Source organism: Monodon monoceros, unplaced genomic scaffold, assembly GCF_005190385.1.
Source record: "Monodon monoceros isolate NGI ecotype Baffin Bay Population unplaced genomic scaffold, NGI_Narwhal_1 Super_Scaffold_17, whole genome shotgun sequence".
NCBI classification, from domain to species: domain Eukaryota; kingdom Metazoa; phylum Chordata; class Mammalia; order Artiodactyla; family Monodontidae; genus Monodon; species Monodon monoceros.
In genome coordinates, this window is record NW_021703773.1 from 24,298,645 (window position 1) to 24,318,256 (window position 19,612).

Consider the following 19,612-nt stretch of genomic DNA (forward strand, 5'->3'; position numbering starts at 1 on the left):
TGTGGGTGAGTATTCCACTCTGCCCACGTTTACCAGTTAGGAAGGACGAGGGCTGTGTGTGGCTGTGAATGTAACCCTATAATAATATCGTGTGGGTGAGTATTCCACCCTGCCCACGTTTACCAGTTAGGAAGGACGAGGGCTGTGTGTGGCTGTGAATGTAACCCTATAATAATATCGTGTGGGTGAGTATTCCACTCTGCCCACGTTTACCAGTTAGGAAGGACGAGGGCTGTGTGTGGCTGTGAATGTAAACCTATAATAATATTGTGTGGGTGAGTATTCCACTCTGCCCACGTTTACCAGTTAGGAAGGACGAGGGCTGTGTGTGGCTGTGAATGTGCACGGTAGAAATCAAAGGAGAGCTGACGCTTGGGCTGGCGGTTCTCTCCTGTGCACGGGGGTCAGGGAAGGATGTTAGCGGCATCCCTGGCCTCAAGCCTCCAGCGGCCAGGAGGCAGTCCCCCCACCTTGAAGATGACCAAACTTGTCTCCGGACGTCACCAAGTGTCCCCGGGAGACAGAATTACCCCCAGCTGAGAACCACTGGGGTCGTCCCAAGAGCGTGAGAGTTAGAACTAGGTGGACTTGGGTTCATCGGAAGCCGACTCTCCTGGGCTGGGGGCAGGGACCCCTCCGCCTGCACCTCCTCCCGGGCCCTGCCTCCCGGCCCTCAGCACCCCTCCCAGCACCACCCACCTCCCAGGTGTCCGAGCTCAGCTGGGAAGCCTTCTTATGAGACGCCTTCCTTTTTTTTTTTAATTTTTTTCTTTTTATTTTGATATAATTTTAGATTTACATAAAAGTTGCAATAATAGAAAAGAAAACTGAGGTATACCCTTCACCCCATTTCTCCTGTGTTAACAACTTAGATAACCATAGCACCGTTATCAAAATCAGGAAATTAACAACATTATAATATTATTAACTTAAAAACAGATCTCATTTGAATTTCACCAGTTTTCCCCGATGGCCTCTTTGTTCCCACAATCTTTCAGTTATCGTGTCTCCTTAATCTCCTCCAATACATGGTGGTTCCCCAATCTTTCCTTACCTTAATGACCTTGACACTCTTGAAGAATAATAGTTATTCTGCAGAATGTCTCTCAATTTGGGTTTCTCAGATGTTTTCATGATGAAAGTTATGCATTTTTGGCAAGAATACCCAAGAGTGATATCGTGTCCTGTTCAGTGCATCATATCAAGGGGTACGTGATGCTTATATGTCGTATCGGGGTAACGCTAACCTTGATCCCTTGTTTTAAGTTGGTAACCTCAGAAAGTTGTTTTTGTACGCAGTGGTTCTGGAACATGTGAGACACCTTCTCGTGAGACGCCTTCTCAGGTCCTAGGAGGCTTGTTGATAGCTAAACCACGCCCTCTCCAAAGTCCACGCATTTATACCCATTGTGCTATTGTTTAAACAACTTTCCTGCCCGTAACCATGGCTCCTAAACATGTCAAACCAAGTATCCTGTTTATAGCAAATATTTCACGGTGTCTCCTGGACTATTCTAAAATGAAACTCATGTGTAACCGACCTACACACACTATTCTGAGTATAGATTTGACCCTTGAACGACACAGGTTGGAGCTGCATGGGTCCACTTGTAGGTGGAATTTTTCAGTAGTAAATGCTCAGCACTACATGATCCACGGCTGGTTGACTCCTCAGATGCTGAGCGAAGCATTTGGAGGACTGACTACAAGTTATACTCGGATTTTTGGCTGCATGGAGGGTCAGCACCCCAACACCTGCATTGTTCAAGGGTCAGCTGTATAGGTTTGTTTACGTGTATAATGTGCCCAAACGCTAATAAAACAGAGAAATAAAAGGAGGGTCACTTTTAACTAAGAACATGAATTTTAATATAAAAATGTCTGGGCACATGACAAACATGTACAGAAGGAAGTATTCGGAAGCTTGTTTCCGGATGAAGACACAATAATTTAGACCCGCGGAGGGAGTAGTAACGATTCACGCACCGCCAGCAGATTCACCCACCAGATGGGATTATCGGCAACGGTCAACAGTTCCTGGGGAAGCATCACACCAAACAAAGTTCTCTCTTCCCTTGATTTACGTGGTTAGTTGCATTCCTGAAAAATCCACTGTTCATTAAAACCATGCAAATGAAAAAAGCAAAAAGACTTTAGTTTACATACAAAGAAGAGTTAGATTCAAGGCTCAGGTCATTATAGACAGAAAAGCATACAGCACACAAGCCAGTTCTTCATGGGGATGGGATTGTGTCGTGCTTTCCTGAGAACGAGCATCTCTGGCCCCCAGGATGCTGGTCGTGTCCCCCAAGTATGTGGCACCCACGGCTGCCCCTGATGGATGTCTTGGGTGGCCCTAGAGGGTGTCCCCACTTGGAACCATTGTTGTTTACTGTAACAACCTGGAACTGAGAAGCCCAGCTGTCTTGCTCTCAATTATATTCCCAGTGGCGAGCGTGCCTGGTATGCATTTAAAACAAAACACAAAAACTTTCTGGAATGAATGGAGAAGACATTCCCCTACAGGGACACACAGCGTTTGATGGCATTTTCTTCCTTGTTTCAACACCTGAAAGAGAATATTATTACGAAACCCCGGCCCTTGTCACCCGTGCCTTGCTGCTTGAAAGGAAGAAAGGACATTTTAACCTGCCGCGTTGAAGTTTCCTTCAAGCAAGGAGCAGGAGACACTGAACTGTACACTCAACTCAACCTTAGGAAAATGCCTATTTAGACATCGTAAATATCACACTGTGCAAGTAGGAACTAAAGTAATAATTATCGCTAAATGCAGCAAAGATCCCGCATGGAGTAGCAGAGGTCAGTGGTCACCGTGAAAGGAAGTTCATTTGTTCGTTCGTTAAAGCACTTGTTGGTTTGGGGCCAACCCTGGCCACCCTTACCTGCCATTGCAGGTTTTTGATGCTGTAATGTACCCAAGAAAGAGTTATTGACTCAGGCACGGTGGCATTTTCGTGTCACTCCCTTGTTCTTTTGATAGTCTGGAGACATGTGGTTTGGTAGCGGTATTCAGAGCCCACGCTTGACTCTGGTTTACACTCCTTCTGTATTGAAATCTCTCCTGTCAGAGACTGCGAAATTGGCGGCTTACATCAGAAACAAAAAAATACAAGCTGCTCTCATTTGTTAGTTAATTCACAAGCTGCTGGGGAAGAAATCTTTGTTTTTTTTACGGAAACATGTTTTTAATTCACAAAAACTCCATGAAGCTGCCAGTGGGGACGCATCTTTCCCGGCTCCTCTCCATCTGTCTCCTGCCGTCTGCAGCCTCCCTCCCGGGAGCGCCCGGCCCATAGAGGAACCCCCGGCCTCCTCCTTCCTGGGCCTTTGGTGCCTCCCTCTTCATTTTTTTTTTTTTTTAACATCTTTATTGGAGTATAATTGCTTTACAATGGTGTGTTAGTTTCTGCTTTATAACAAAGTGAATCAGTTATACATATACATATGTTCCCATATCTCTTCCCTCTTGTGTCTCTCTCCCTCCCACCCTCCCTATCCCACCCCTCTAGGTGGTCACAAAGCACCGAGCTGATCTCCCTGTGCTGTGCGGCTGCTTCCCACTAGCTAGCTATTTTACGTTTGGTAGTGTATATATGTCCATGCCACTCTCTCACTTTGTCACAGCTCACCCTTCCCCCTCCCCATATCCTCAAGTCCATTCTCTAGTAGGTCTGTGTCTTTATTCCCGTCTTTACCCCTAGGTTCTTCATGACCTTTTTTTTTTCTTAGATTCCATATATATGTGTTAGCATGTGGTATTTGTTTTTCTCTTTCTGACTTACTTCACTCTGTAGGACAGACTCTAGGTCCATCCACCTCACTAGAAGTAACTCAATTTCGTTCCTTTTTATGGCTGAGTAATATTCCATTGTATATATGTGCCACATCTTCTTTATCCATTCATCTGTTGATGGACACTTAGGTTGCTTCCATGTCCTGGCTATCTGCCTGCTGCTCAAATCCCAGGAAATTAGAGCCCAGACCCCTCCTCCAGGAGGCCTTCCCAGATCATTTCCTCTCTGTCCACAGCCTCCACTGGCTGCTTCCCTGTTTTCCCTCCACACCTGCTTCTGTAGCCCTAATTAAACCGTAATTCACTTTCTTTTATGCCTGCCTTCCTGCTGAGATGTACTGTCATTCGGGACTAAATTTTCTAAAGTTTACTTCTTACTACCCTAGCAAGATATATGGTCCATGTAGAAAACTGAGAAGACATAAGTATAAAGAAAAATCATTGAGAAACCCGCAGTCAGTATCTCCCAGGGATGATTCCACATCCTTCCGGCTATGTGTCTATGCATGTTGCAGGCATATCTGTCGTTAAAGTATAAGAACATGGAGTGCATACTCTAAAAGTGCTCCCACCCGTGAACACCCTTCGTCGGCTAAATATTAGTTCTTCCGCACAGTATCCATGGCATGCTTGTAGTAAATATTTCACGCCACCCCATCAGATATTATCAGTTTTCCTCCTTTGACCCTAATGAATGGTTCACAGTCCCTGGCATGAATCCTGTTGCCTGGGGACATTGCTGGGTCAGAGGCGCCCACAGTCTGAAGTCTTCTGATACGTGGCTGTAAATGTTGGACCCACATTACCACCTGGCATGAAATGGCGTGGAAATGCCTGTGCCCACATCTGTCTCCATCCTGGTAATTTGTTCTGATGGTGGAAAACTGACTTTTGGTAAGAAAACCCATGGATGAGGACCTAAATGCCCAGAGAAGCTCAGTCTTCCTTCTTCCTTAGTCATTTCTTCCTCGTGCCCCAAATCCTGAGCGTCAGGATATACCTTCTATGTGTGTAAATCTACGCCTGTTTCCCCGGGGGCTGATTGCTTGCTCCGTCACCGGGCCTTTCTCTCCTCCCACCGTGTCTCTGGCGGGTCTGCACTGCCGTCTGTGGCCTCGTGCCCGCCCGCCCACTCTGGACCACCCCCAGGGTCACTGTCCTCTTGAAACCCCCTGGAGACAGGCACTCAGCACCCGGCAACAAGGAGCTTGGAAACGCCACCCACACGGCCCCTGCTCTGCAGCTGCAGGGACTCGGCTGCGGACCCCCACGGTCCACTGAGGACCTGGAATCTCCACCCTGTTAAGCCCCCTCCTCTTCCTGTGTGTGGCTGCGATGTCTCCACGCACTTCCCGTGGACCTAAGCCAGCTTGGGGTGGGCGGAGGGGGAGCTGTTTTAAAACACAAACTGCAGGCAGGACCCACGACGTGTCACCATGGGGCCTGGAGGGGCTTGATGCCCACCCCCTCACCTCTCAGTGAGGGGCCGCCCTGTCCCTGCTTGTCTTGGCCGGAACCGCAGAAGGTACATCCTGTCCCATCCCCCGTCTCCCCTCCTGGGCTGTAACATGCGAGATGTCTGAAGATGTGTTTTAAGAAAATGGAGAAAAGGTGCCTTCAGCTGAAAACTCTGCCTTTCCATCCAGGCATGCGCGTCCCTGGCGGGGATGGTGACAAATGGGCCCACTGGCGCCATCAAAACTGGAAAGATGACAAAGGAACATATCTACGAAACAGAAACAGACTCACAGACACAGAGAACAGACTGTGGTTGCGAAGGGGGGCTGGGGGAGGGGTGGATTGGGATCTTGGGGTTAGCAGGTGCAAACTATTATATATAGGATGGATACACAACAGGGTCCTACTGTATAGCACGGGGAACTCTATTCAATCTCCTGTGATAGACCATAAGGGAGAAGAATATGAAATATATATATATACGTCTATAACTGAGTTACTTTGCTGTACAGCAGAAATTAACACAGCATTGAAAACCAACTAGACTTCAATAAAATTTTTTAAAAACCCTGGAAAAATGGCAGGACTCCTCTTAGGATGATCTGAGTGTCCGTAAGTCTCTGAATAGTCACCACAGGAAGAACCCTGTCTCCGAAGACTGTCAGTACAGACTTGCACTGTCCTCTGTCTCCGTGAAGAGTACTCTGGGAGATCGCGTCCTGCAGCACGGAGAGCACGTGTGTTAGGTCCTTGGACTGCAGAACTCCGTGTGACGGTGCGGGCACGTGCGGAATCGTGCAGCCCTCTACCCTCGGCCGCTGCTTGGCGTGGTTTGGGTCTTTGTAAGGGTCACGGCTGGTGGAAGGTGAGCTGCATGGGGCAGGCGCATGCGGTGTAGACACCCTGCGACTTGTCTGTGCTGTGTGAGGATGCCGGGTTTCCCAGATGGGGGGTGGACACGGAGTTACGGGCCTGCTTCATCCTCTACGCGGCGTAGCCCATGCACCCCGGAAGTGACACAGAAGCGCTGAGGGGGCGTCGCTCTGCTGGGACCCAGGCAGTGGACAGCGTTCGGGGTCTGAGTCCCCACCCAGTGCAGTGTGTGCTTCCCGGGAGTGCAGGGCCCTGGCGTGGGGGCCCGACTGTGGGGTGCGCCCCTGTCAGCCCTCACCACGCAGCAGGGCGTCCTCCTTTGGTCTCCTTCTTCCTCTTATTTCTTGTTCTCCACACTGGGGACCTCTTTTTCCAGTTTTCTCAAGTTTCAACTGCTTTCGTACCAGAAGGAAATAAATCTAAATGTTAGTGGTGCTTTTTTCCAGGTTTTGAGACTACAAACGGGTTTTTCTTTCTAACGTTGTCTCACTTTTCCCATAACGTTTATTACTTTTATAACAGGGGAGAAAACAATAGTTGTATATTAATGTCCTTTGGGGATTTGAATGACAGACCCCTAAGAAGCGTGTGACTTTCACAGCTGAGTGACCATAACAAGCTGTGTCTTCACGAGCTCCGAGGATTTGTCCCCAAAGAGGCAGTAACGGGATTCTGACGCCAAGGCTGACGCACGCCCTATCTGTTTTCTCCTAGGTGCCCCAGGACGAGTGGGGAGGGTACCCCACGGGGGGCAAAGACGAGGAAATTCCCTGCAGAAGGACGAGGAGTGGCAGTTACATCAAAGCCATGGGTGACGAGGAAAGCGGGGAGTCGGACTCCAGCCCCAAAATGCCCCCCAAGGTGGCGCTCCGGCCAGAGCCCCTGCTCAAGTCCATCGGACAGAGGCCGCCGGGAGACCTCCAAACGTAAGCCCCCCACGTGCCTCCCTCACCCCAGCCCAGGGCTCTTCTCACACTGACTGCGGCCGGTTGTCCAAACACCCTAGAAAAAGCCCTGGGTTGAAAATATTAGGCTCAATGGCCGTCAATTTTCAAGTCCTTTAAAAAAAAAGCAATCAGACCTTCGGTTATTTACTCATTGCATAGTAATTAAGGAAATACACTTGGGCAGTTTCTGTGTCAAATATTAATTTTCAAGTACCTATCATAGCCAATGACCCATCCGTGTCTTCTCAGATCATTCCAGCAATTGATCAGGAGCACATCTGTGTGAGTGTGTGTGTGTGTGAAAATCACAATGGGGAATTTTTTGTTTACTATAACTTTACAAGTGCACATGTAGGCAACACGTTTTTTGCAGGGTAGGGGCAGGAACTGGATTAATTTTACAAATATCATAGCATGTACTTTATATATTTGTCCAAAAATACATTGGGTTTTTTTTTGTTTTTTCTTTAACTGAAGTGTAGCTGACTTACAATGTTGTGCCAGTCTCTGCTGTACAGCGAAGTGGCTCAGTTATACACACAGAGACATTCTTTTCTGATATTCTTTTCCATTATGTTTTATCCCAGGAGACTGGATATAGTTCCCTGTGCTCTACAGTAGGACCTTGTTGTTTATCCAGTTTATATATACTAGTTGCATCCGCTAATCCCAAACTCCCACTCCATCCCTCTCCCTCCCCCTTGGCAACCACAAGTCTGATCTCTGTATCTGTGAGTCTGTTTCTGTTTCATAGATAGGTTCATTTGTGCCATATTTTAGGTTCCACACGTAAGTGATATATCATATGGTTATTTGTCTTTCTCTGACTTACTTCACGTAGTATGACAGTCTCTAGGTCCATCCATGTTGCTGTAAATGGCATTATTTCATTCTTTTTATGGCTCAGTAGTATTCCATTGTATATATGTGCCCCATCTTCTTTATCCATTCCTCTGTCGATGGACATTTAGGTTGTTTCCATGTTTTGGCTATCGTGAATCGTGCTGCAATGAACATAGGGGTGCATGCAAAGACACACTGCTGATAAATTTAACTAATTTCCAAAATATAAACAGAGGAAACTAGGAACTCGGCTATTCATTTGAACTATGAAAATATGACTGTAATTCTTAGCAGTCACCTTGTGTGTTTTTGGTCCTTCCAGCTAAGTCTGGATACAAGTGCAAAGAACTGTCTGCTTTTCCCACCACGAGCTGTGGCTTCTCTGGTGTGAAGGTTCAGCAAGAGGGTGAAACAGCAGCTCAGTGCTTTGCCAGTGTTGCATCCAGAGTTGTTCTTGTAACGTAGTGAGAGGATGAGGCTGTGACCAGGGTGTCACCTTTGTGTCATCCCCCACCCGTGCCCCGTGCACATGGCGACATGTGAAACAATGGTGTGATTTCTCCTGATAAATCCAGTCATCCGTTAAATGTTACCTCACAGGATGAAAAATTTAAATTTTGAATTGACCCGTATCCTACATTTGACAAACGTGAACGGTACCTTTATGACCTCGTTGACTTAAATCCCTCGGCAGTTGTGTTGGGGATGCCAGGCACGAACAGATGAGGGAGGCAGCGACGCCTGTCTCGTCCCTTACGGGTCCCCTAAGGTAAGGCGCTGCCTTACACAGAGGAGGTGGTCAGGGGAGGTTTGTGAATCAGTGCCTAGGAGCCAAGCCAGAGGCTCGCCCTGTGGAGCTCACAGAGGGATAACGGGAAGGGGGCGTGTAAGCAAAGAAAGCAAACCGTTGGAAGAGGTTGTCAGTGGAAGGTTGTGCTGGGAACTGTGAGGGGTTAGGGGTGGGGAACCAGAGGCATCACCTGACCCAGGCACGCAGCCGTCGAGGGCTGGACCAGGCATCGGTCTCCCCAGCTTCATTTGGGGGTGCCTGAAGACACATCTGAGAACCCTGGGTTATCTGAAAACCCCACCTCCCTGGGCAGCAGTTGTGCTTAGCAGGTCTCGGGGTTCTGATCCACTGGGTAGGGCCACCGACTTAACTCCTCATCTTAAAAGTTCGTGATTCATTTCATGATTGTGCACTTTGAAAGCAAACCATGAAAAAGAAATAAAAGCAAGCAGTGTTTGAACTGTGAGCAGGGATCAGGCCTTTTAAGAATTACGGGGGCTTCCCTGGTGGCACAGTGGTTGGGAGTCCGCCTGCCGATGCGGGGGATGCGGGTTCGTGCCCCGGTCCGGGAGGATCCCACGTGCCGCGGAGCGGCTGGGTCTGTGGGCCATGGCCGCTGGGCCTGCGCGTCCGGAGCCTGTGCTCTGCAGCGGGAGAGGCCGCAGCGGTGAGAGGCCCACGTACCGCAAAAAAAAAAAAAAAAAAAAAAAGAATTACGCACTTTGTTTTCCTATTGACAAAGTCCCTTATCCCTGTCTGCTGACCCCAGACTGGTCGTGCTCCCTGGAGCCCTGTCCCCAACCCGTGAGTCCTCCCCGCGGGACCACGATTCCCTTCTTCAGTGGTCAGCACCTGCCTCTCGTCCCTCCCCTCATCTGTACCAGGCGCCAGTGCTGACGATGTTCAGAAGATATTGTTAGGAGTTTACATTCGTAAAACACGCATCATTACCCACCATCGTAAAAATTCCCTCAAAAACCCAAGAGAGTGATGGAGAGGCAAGGCCACCGGACAGAGTAACCATTCACCATCCGCGTGTGGAAGTGGAGCCGGGGGTTCATCCACAGAGGCTTCTAACCCCAGCACACCCACTGCACTTCATACCTCGGGAAACTTGGGGGGAAATGAATAGAAGATGCTGCCTAACACCTGCTCCTGTTCTCAGCTCACTTACGTCTGCGTTGGCCTTGCAAACACTGCCCACTCTGTCTGCAGAGATAAGCCCTCGGTCGGGCCCTTCTTCCCGTTATTCTGTGTTTATCACTCCGTTCATCCCTCCGACACGTGCCAGGCACTGTGCTAAATTCTCCTTACACGTGTGTGGATTATTCTTTTCCCCCAAATCTGACACTGCGATGGAGATGTGAAGGGGTGGGGGCAGCACCCTGTGACATGTCCAGACGACACCGTGCCCTGCAGGACTCCTCTGCTAATTTGCAAAGTCCGTGAAACTCCCATAACAAGTCGCTCTTTGTGTTAACATATGAAATTTCTCTTTAAAATATGTTACTGGGAGGTATATCAAGTAAGTTGTTATTATTGCCTGTTAGGCTCTTAGCACATCTTAGGATTTTATAGGTTTCAATATAATTTCACTTATTTTCGTCCTAAATGGCATCATGAAAACTCAACTCTTTACCCAGGGAAATAAAAACTGTGCCCATTTTATGGAACAGAACCCTGAGTCAGAGGAACAAGGTACTGAAGGCCACGGAAGGGACCAGGGGTTTGAAATGAAAAGTTCTTTTAATCCCATGTCTGAGGAAAGTATCTCACCCAAATAGCAGGGTCGTGTGCCTGGGGCCCAGCATGATCTCTGAGGGAAAGGAAGTGGTAGTTCTAAAGTTGTGTTTAAAATATGACTGAAAGCCATCAGATTTAGCAGTGCACTGAATGTTTTCCCTCTGGCACCACAGAACTTCACCAACAGGAGCTGACTGACAGAACGGTTTAAGAGCCAAGTGATAAACATAAGAATTGGTGTCTGCCAACCTCCTTTAGGTTTTATTCTCAGTATGCACCGTTAATTCTATTCACACTCATAATGGTATTTAAGAATGCAGATGAAATAGTCAGATGAACCTAGTAATTATACTTTAGTTTTAATTTGATGGATTGATGATGTTCTTATCGTTGAATTATCATATGGGCACACTGAAACCTTAGGAATTTTACGAGCCTCCCAAGTCACAGTAAACACTGGTATAAAATGAACTTTCCCAGCAGCCCTTCTTCAATCTGCCCAGCTAAGACCTGAAACGAGATTGGCTGTTTAGTTGCCTGTTACCAGCCCTGTTGAGCCGTATAATCTAAAACCCCTTCTGTGAAGGCTGCACGCACTCAAAATGCCTGACCTCTGGGAACAGTGATTCTGTTGAACACTGTCTTGTCTTCCTGCTGTTAAACCGAGAAAAAAGTCAGTCTTCTCATTAATAATTGAGTGCATGTCCTTATTACACATACAAGGATTTTCGCTTTCACCTTGCTGTGTTCTCTATAGAGTGCAAGGTGAGAGAAAGTCTTTTCACTCTCGAAAGAAAAATGAAACAAAAACAGACACGTAAAGACCTGTCACAGCTGTCTTACTGCTCAGAATTCTCAACAGTTTTGTTGACTGATCAGGAAAATCAGACCCCCAGGCCGGGGACAGACCCTGTCTCTCTGTGGGTCAGACCCTGCCCATAGGCAGACACAATTTAGAATTATTTTAAATGAAGTGCAAATTTCAAGATGCTACTGAATCTGATTTACTAGATTTTTAAATTAGCTTATGTATTAGTATCTGGAGAATTCACTTTTTATAATTATGAAAGGTAGACCAACTAATTTAATTTGGGGCATTTTTTTCTGCTTAGTTAAATTGAGAAGTCAAAGCTCTAATAATTTTGAACATCTCTGAGTCATTCTCTCAAGAAGGTAGCATTTTAAATTTATAGAGAAAGGAGAGCTTATTTTAAGAACTACTTCATATGTAAAGATAAACTCAGGTGGGTTACAGATATAAGCATAAGAATCATATTTGTATGTGTGAGTATATACAGGTATGTGTGTGTGTGTGTATATATATATATACGTGTGTGTATACATGTATGTGTATATACATGTGTATGTATATGTATATGTGTATATAGATACATGAACATGTATATATGAATATTTTACAATCTTGGGTTGGAGAAGGCATATCCAAACCTTATTCCACAGTGAGAAACTACAAGACACTGACAGATTTTAATTCATAAAACTAAAAACGTATTCATGGTAAAAGCCAACAAACAAATCAACAAGCTAAAAGTACTGTCACCAAAGTAAAACAACCATAAAAACCTGGGAAAATGTTCCATAATACAGGTGACACATTTTCGTACTCTTAATACGAAGAGATGCCTTACAAATCAGTAAGGAAAAAGTGAGCACTGTAGCTATAAAAATGGACAAAGGCCAGAAAAGACTATTTACAGGACTTCCCTGGTGGCACAGTGGTTAAGAATCTGCCTGCCAATGCAGGGGACACGGGTTCGAGCCCTGGTCCAGGAAGATCCCACATGCCGCAGAGCAACTAAGCCCGTGTGCCACAACTACTGAGCCTGCGTGCCACAACTACTGAGCCTGTGCTCTAGAGCCTGCGAACCACAACTACTGAGCCCAGGTGCCACAACTACTGAAGCCCACGCACCTAGAGCCCGTGCTCCTCAACAAGAGAAGGCACTGCAATGAGAAGCCCACACACCGCAAGCAGAGAAAGCCCGCGTGCAGCAACGAAGACCCAATGCAGCCAAAAATAATTTAATTTAGTTTTTTAAAAAGACTGTTTACATACCTTATCGATAATTGAAACTTTTAGAGAGTATTTTAGCATTCCACTTAAAGCTAAAAATGTAAAATCTTATTCTAAAGAAATTGCTGTCAAGCATGCGCACAATTCCATTGTATATCACTGTAAGGAATTGTAAACTGCCTACGCGCCCATCCGTAGGCCTTGGGTCCCGCTTGGGACAGCCTAGCCTCTGGATACACCTGTAAGCGGTGACACAAGTAAGATGATGTTCATTGCAACATCATCAGTAATAGCAGAAGTTTAAGACAATCCAGAGTTCACCACTATCGTACTGATTGAATAATAGATATACAAGCATTAAAATGGTAGAATATTATTCATAGAATATACTAGAATATTAGGCAGCTATAAAAGATGAGGAAGATTTCTATGTACCGATTTGGAGCGATCCAGGTTACATCACCTTTAAAAAGCAAAGCATAGGACATTAGTATATAGCTGCCACTTTTCTATAATAAAATGGGAAGATAAGATTAAAACTCATATCATATTTATATGATAAATTTTTATAAATTATAAATTATAGTATAAATATTTATATAAATATAAATAATCATATTTATATTACATAAAGAAACAATAGAAGGATAAATAGAAACTAATAAAAATGTTTACCTCTAAGGAGTAAAGAGGAAGTAGGTGCAATAGGGCTGGGACCAGGACATCTCAATATGTCCCTTTTCTGTATATAGTGTTAACCTTCATTTATGCAAATGTGCCATCTATTCAGAAATATCAGAACTTAGAAGACACAATAAAAGAAAATAAAAGCCACTCTCAAAAAACAGAGCAGCCAAGAGGAGATTTAGAGATAACCGCTGACAGAACTATCAGAGAGAACCTAAAAATAACGAATTAATGCCAAAGGATCTAAGGGAAAACGTGGACTACTCGCATACACAGAAGGGAAGTTGGCAGAGAGAGAAAAATTAGAAGAAAGAGGCGGCTAGAAATACTACAGATGAAAATCATGGTGTTAGAAGTAAGGAATTTTGCTGCTGAGCTCTTCAGCAGACTCAGCATAACTGAGTGATAATCAGTGAGCTTGAAGATAGGTCCACAGAAATCACCAAACTGAAACGCAAAGAAAAAAATGTAAGAAATAAAAAGTGGAAACGAGCATTCAAGAACTGTGGGAAAATATCAAACTGCCCAACACACCAGAATCCTGGGAGGAAAAGAGAAGGGGAAGCAGTCAGTGGAAGAAACATTTGAAGACATAACGCCCAAGAATTCATAAAAATAATGAAAGACATTAAATCACAGATTGAAGAATCTCAGAAAATCTCAAGAAAGATAAGTACCAGATACAAAACAAAAGCCACACACATCATTTTCAAACTACCAGAAACCAAGGGTAAAGAGACAATCTTAAAGAAAGCTGGAGAAAAAGACACATTACATACAGAGGAACAAAAAATTTTCACAGACTTTTTGTCATAAAGTATTCAAGCCAGAAAATAATGAAGCAACATCTTTGAAGTATTAAAAGAGCAACCTATTAACCCAGAATTCTAGACTTAGAGAAAGTATCTTTCAAAAATGAAAGTGAAATAAAGACTTTTTCACAAAAACAAAAGCAGAGAAAAACATTGCCATCAGACCTGTACTAGGAGAAATATTAAAGGAAGTTCTTCAGGCACGAATATGGGTTAGTACGAGGACAGACAGACATCTGGGGCTGTGCAAAAAAAGGACCGTTCCATATCTGCGTTGTGATGATAGCTACAGGACCGTGCGCCTGCCACCATGCCCAGAGCTGTGCGGAAAGGGAGGGATGCTGACAGTGGGCAACTGAACCAGAACTGGAAAACCCAATCCTGCGAAATCAAAAACAGAGGGCGGTAAAATGGAGTGTGTGCAAGCAGCTCCTCTGTGGCGAGGCATAAACATTAATCCGGGACAGGAGGAGGGGAGAGCCCTGCAGCCTCACCCCCTTTTTGCTGGTTCACATCAGGCAACATAAGACATTCCCCTTGGCCGCTGGTTGGAGAGGAGATCGAATGAGTCACAGGAGAGAACCCCGGCTGGGAGGTGAGCGCCGGAGAAGAGCTGGGAAGATGCGCTCAGATGGGCCCTCTGGCTCCTCACGTGCGCTCGGAGAAGGGAGCTTCCTTTTCTCCAGATGTACACTGACTTGGTCATCTCGATGACCTAGACACCTGCCCTGTGACTCTCCTGGAATTCACTGGCCGGTAGTAACTGGTCGTGCCCCTTGGCTGCTGGGGAGGGGTCAGGTCTGCTTCGGGGCCACAGTGGGGTCAACCCGAGAAACCCCGAAAGGCACAGGGCGTGCAGGATCCATCTAGAACAGCTCACTGAGCATCCCGCAAGGCCACTTTCCCCATTTCTAGGCCCATCAATCTTGACTTTTCTGCTCTTTCCTGATGTGTGGCTCCCTTTTGAATTTGGCAAAACCCCCCGCCAGCTCCTAGCATCTCTCACATACCGACCCCAGGCCCAGTGTATCACAGGCTTGTCTCCCCTCAGCGTCCAGTTTCTGAGCATCCTCGCACCCAGGGCACCTGGCTGAGCCCCAGGGCAGATCCCTCACCCTCCAGCCCCTCGCAGCTTGGCAAGCCTTTCTTCTCACCCTTCCCAAGCCTCCTGGCAATCTGCCTTCCAGCCCTGCTGAACTCCCTGCAGTCTCCTGACTGCACCATCGGCTCACACTTCCGCGCTCCTGTTCACCCTTCAGTACCAGCTCAGGGTTCCCTCCTTCTGGGGGTCTTCCTGAGTCAGTGCCCTGCCGGGCGCTTCCCGAGTCCTCCGCCCTTGCCTCTGCCATACGCGTGTCTGCTTTCCCTAACAGAGAGATGTCCTGTCTATAACAGCCATCGTATCTTCACTGTGTGGCATTTTATAAGGGCCCCATACACACTGAATGAATGAAGAAAACTGACTTCTTATGAATCCCTAGTCAGGGATCATTGTTAATCAACTTAATAAGTGAACTGCTATTAAGGGCACCAGTAAAATCATCATTTTTAAAGTTTCTAAAAGTAAAACTTATAAGTTGAAAAGATGTGTGAAAGCCCATTCACATTCACTCAACTCCTTAAACTCTCTAATAATTAGTCCCAAAAGGACCAGATGCTAGCCTCCTTGAAAATATCACACACCTTAAGTGTGCAAATCTTCAACGAATAGGGAACCATATGCTCCATGGAGAAGTATTCTCTTTCACAGTTTCCACTGCTACCCATGGTCTGGTGACTTCCACACCCTCCATTTCAGCTGGAGGAAACCACGGGGGTTTTTTCTGTGCCAGGTCACGTTAAAGCTGTTGCCAGCACTGCGAGTGTGTATTTGCAGCTCTGAAGAGTGCGACCTCCTGGCTTCCCAGGTAGCTGAAAATGTCTCTCATCAGAGACTGAACAGGAGGTAGGGACCAAGGGACACCTGGCGCTGTGCCCCTCAGGTCTCCACTCACTGGCGAAGCAATCCCACTGCAGGCTTTGCAGACTCCGCAGGCGTCTGCCTGTGAAGGAAGGTGGACCTGTACAGCACTGTGGCCTTTTTCTGTCTCTATTCATGGATGTCACCAGGATCTCACCCTCACACCTCTTCATTTATTTTGATTGTTTCTCTAGCAAATCCTCAGCTTTTGATTCTCAGACTGTGGAATCAGCTCTGTGTTGAGTTGTTATTCTCTACTGTTTTCTTGTTTTCTAATTCAGTAATTATGCTCTTATTGTTAATTTTTTCTTTGTGTTTCCTTAGATCTAACTTGTTATTTCTCTCGTCCTTCAGCTGAATGCTTATTAGTAGTGAAAGTGTTTAAGACTATGATGAATACCCCTAAGGGTGTACCTATACCTGCCTCACACATACCCTGATAGGTGATGCTTTTGTTGTCCCTACTTTCTGGATAGTCTGCAATTTTGTTTTGATTTTCACCTTGATCAAGGGTTTGAATGAATTAAATGAAGGAAAGATCAACTTACTAGGATAAATGTAGTAGCCACTAGTAACTATTTTTCTTCCTTTTAATTACTTTTTGAAACTTAAGTATTGTGTAGAGTTTTTAATACTGACCACCTTTCCTTTCCAGCCCTTTGGGCAGGGAACTTGATTTTAGAGAAACAGATAAAATATTGTTCTTTTTTCCAATGTCTTCCCATTTCTCATTGTATGAGCTCTCGATTCCCCCAAAAGTCGTCATTCCCGGTCACTCTCACGGCTGCATATGCATTCACTCACTCTTCAGTCTACCGCAGAGCTACTTTTGGCCTTTGTGCTCCCATTCATCTAAGTGTGACATGTGCTTTCCAGCACAGAGCTGAGGACGTTTCCTCAGTTCACCCCATGCTGAGTGCCGGAGTTCAGATAGCATAATGGACAAAGAATTTGTCACACTTGAACAGTGAAGAGTGTTGAAAGCAATCACTCTTTAAACACAAGTCACTGTCTTTACCTCTGTGGACTTCAAACGTCTAACAGTGACACACAGATGGATCAGCTGAGCACTTGTGAGAGGTCAGACAGGGCTTTCTGTTAATAAACCAGAAGCCAGTGGCTGTCAAAGCACTGACTGTTTCCAGAGAATGCACTGAATAAAGAGATTAGAGCAAAGAGAGGCAAATCTGTAAGATCTGGGTGCAAAATTAAATAAAATTAAGCCGAATAGTAAACCTGAAGCAGCAGTGACTTTTACTAAGTCACATTATATGCAGTTCTCCCAAATGTAGTAAAGATGATTTAGTCTATTGAAATCATCGTCTTCCTTGGTGTATGATAATTAATATATGAATTCTTCATTTATTTGTTCATCCAATAAGTAAGTGTATGTTAAGGGCTGGGTGTGTAAATAAGATATCAAGTAAATAAATGAATAAATGTACAGAGTGCCAGGATATTAACTAGGCATCTAAAACTAAACAGTTAATTTTAAATGACAGAAATCATTTTCACAGAGTTTAAAAAGTGAGGTTTTGATGAGCTAAACTGCTTTTGAAATAATCATTTTATCATGGTTAAAAGTGTTTTTAAAATCTCTCTTATTGCGAAATTTGGCAATATGTATCAAAAAAACACTTATGTTCATTCTTCCCAGAGCCTCCAGTGAGAACTCAGTCTGGCTGGAGGCTTGGTGTCCGTCTGCGATACCGTGAGCAGAGGACCCAGTCATGACGGGCCAGACTGTGACCTACAGTTCTGATGTGAGCTAACCCTTGAGTGTTGCCTTAAGCCAGCGAATTTATGGTAATGTGTTATGCAGTGTATTAGTCCGGGTCTCCAGAAACATAGGGTGTGTGTGTGTGTGTGGAGAGAGAGACAGAGACAGAGAGATTAACTGTAAGGAACTGGCTCTCATGATTGTGTAGGCTGGCAAGTTCAAATTCTGCAGGGCAGACTGACAGGCTAGAGGGTCAAGGAAGAATTTAGGCTGTAGCTCAAGTCTGAAGACAGTCTGGAGGCACAATTTCTCTTCCCGAGGAGGTTAGTCTTAAGACTTTCAACTGATTAGATGAGGCCCATCCATATAATGGAGGGCAGTCTGCTTACTCAAAGTCCACCAATTTAAATATTAATTGCAGCCCAAAAAATAAATAAATAAACCATCACAGCACTATCTAGAATACTGTTTGACCAAATATATGGGTCCCACAGTGTAGCCAAGTCGATACGTAAAATGAACCATCAGACACAGTAGTGGAAAACTAATACAGGAAGTCACTAGGGAATTTCCTGGCACTCCAGTGGTTAGGACTCCACGCTTTCACTGCCACTGGACCAGGTTCAATCCCTGGTAAGGAAACTAAGATCCTGAAAAACAGTGGCACAGCCAAAAAAAAAAAGGAAGTTGCTAAAATATTAGTAATGGTTATCTTTGGGTGGTGGATTTGTAGCTGAATTTTATTTTTTTTTTAATATTTTTAAACTTTTTCCAAAAGCATATATTAATGTTAAAATAAGAAAAGATATTGAAAATCAGTTGTATTGTCTTCTAAGCCCCCTCGTAACCTGTAATTACTGTCTCTCCAATAATAACACTGCATTTAAATGAATTTTCTTGTGTTGTAAAGTTACAATAGTAATAAATTTATGCTCAGTGACTTCATTAGACTTTTCAACTGCAAATGGAATTATAATTTTATGTGGATTTTAAAGCCATAAAATGAAATTTATTCCCAGTAGTATTCCCACATTTTGTGTCTCCAAGGCTCATGTTACATGAGACTTACAGTAAGAGATGCTGGTGGAGAGATGCGTGTCATTGGGAGTAGTTGTGGCTTGGTGTTGTCACCAGGGAACCTCTTCCATGATGGAGTGAAAGGGATGAGCATTTGAGGGTTACTTACCTGGAGTTCTCTAAAATCACTTCTAAGTCCAACACCACAAGGAGTACTTGGAAAAGGAGCCTCCAACATACCCCTGGTCCAGACAGTCAAGGGCTTTCCCAGCACGGATGCCCCTCCCAGCATCGGGCCCCCTTCCCAGCATCGGGTGAGTTCCCATACTGAGAGTTTTCCATCTGTCATTTTCCTGCACAGTTGATGTCATAATTCTTCTTTTTTATCTTCTGTGTTTTTCTCTACTTCTTGATTAAATTGAATGACAGTGTATGCTCATTTCTTTTTATTATCCCTGTAATTGTCATCCAGTGAATGTTCAGCAAACATTGCTAGCTGACTGGGACCCCATTTATGATCTCTTTGTGGTACAGTTACACTCTTATTTTTATTTCAAATGGAGGTACATTTAGTGATTATCTCCTATCACGACAGGATAGTAGATTCTACTATTGATTCTTACGTTTGTACAGTGAGTATCAAATAGTTATTAAATCCAGCATTTGTCATTAAACGTTGCAATAGTCAAAGAACTCTTTCTTCTTAAGTAGCGTGTACCTCTTATTTTATACAGTGGTAGGTAATCAAATATTTAACCTATAAAATCAAGAGTCAGAAAATATAATGGAGTGAGAAAAATGGAAATACGTATTTAACTGCCTCAGTGGCATTTAATCTCAGGTGCTAGTAGGGAAAATACTGGAACAAAGGCAGTGATTGCAGGGTAGAACAGAATGTGTCCTCCCTACATAC

General features: G+C 44.9%; 1 protein-coding gene across 1 annotated transcript in view; it reads left to right on the forward strand.

Moving 5' to 3' along the window:
• DLGAP2 (DLG associated protein 2) overlaps window positions 1-19,612 on the forward strand; it is a 135,507-nt gene that overhangs the window by 46,435 nt on the left and 69,460 nt on the right. The window contains exon 3 of the mRNA XM_029226495.1: window positions 6,860-7,071. Within this exon, the coding sequence (XP_029082328.1) occupies window positions 6,860-7,071 (212 nt within the window). The remainder of the gene's footprint in view (window positions 1-6,859; window positions 7,072-19,612) is intronic.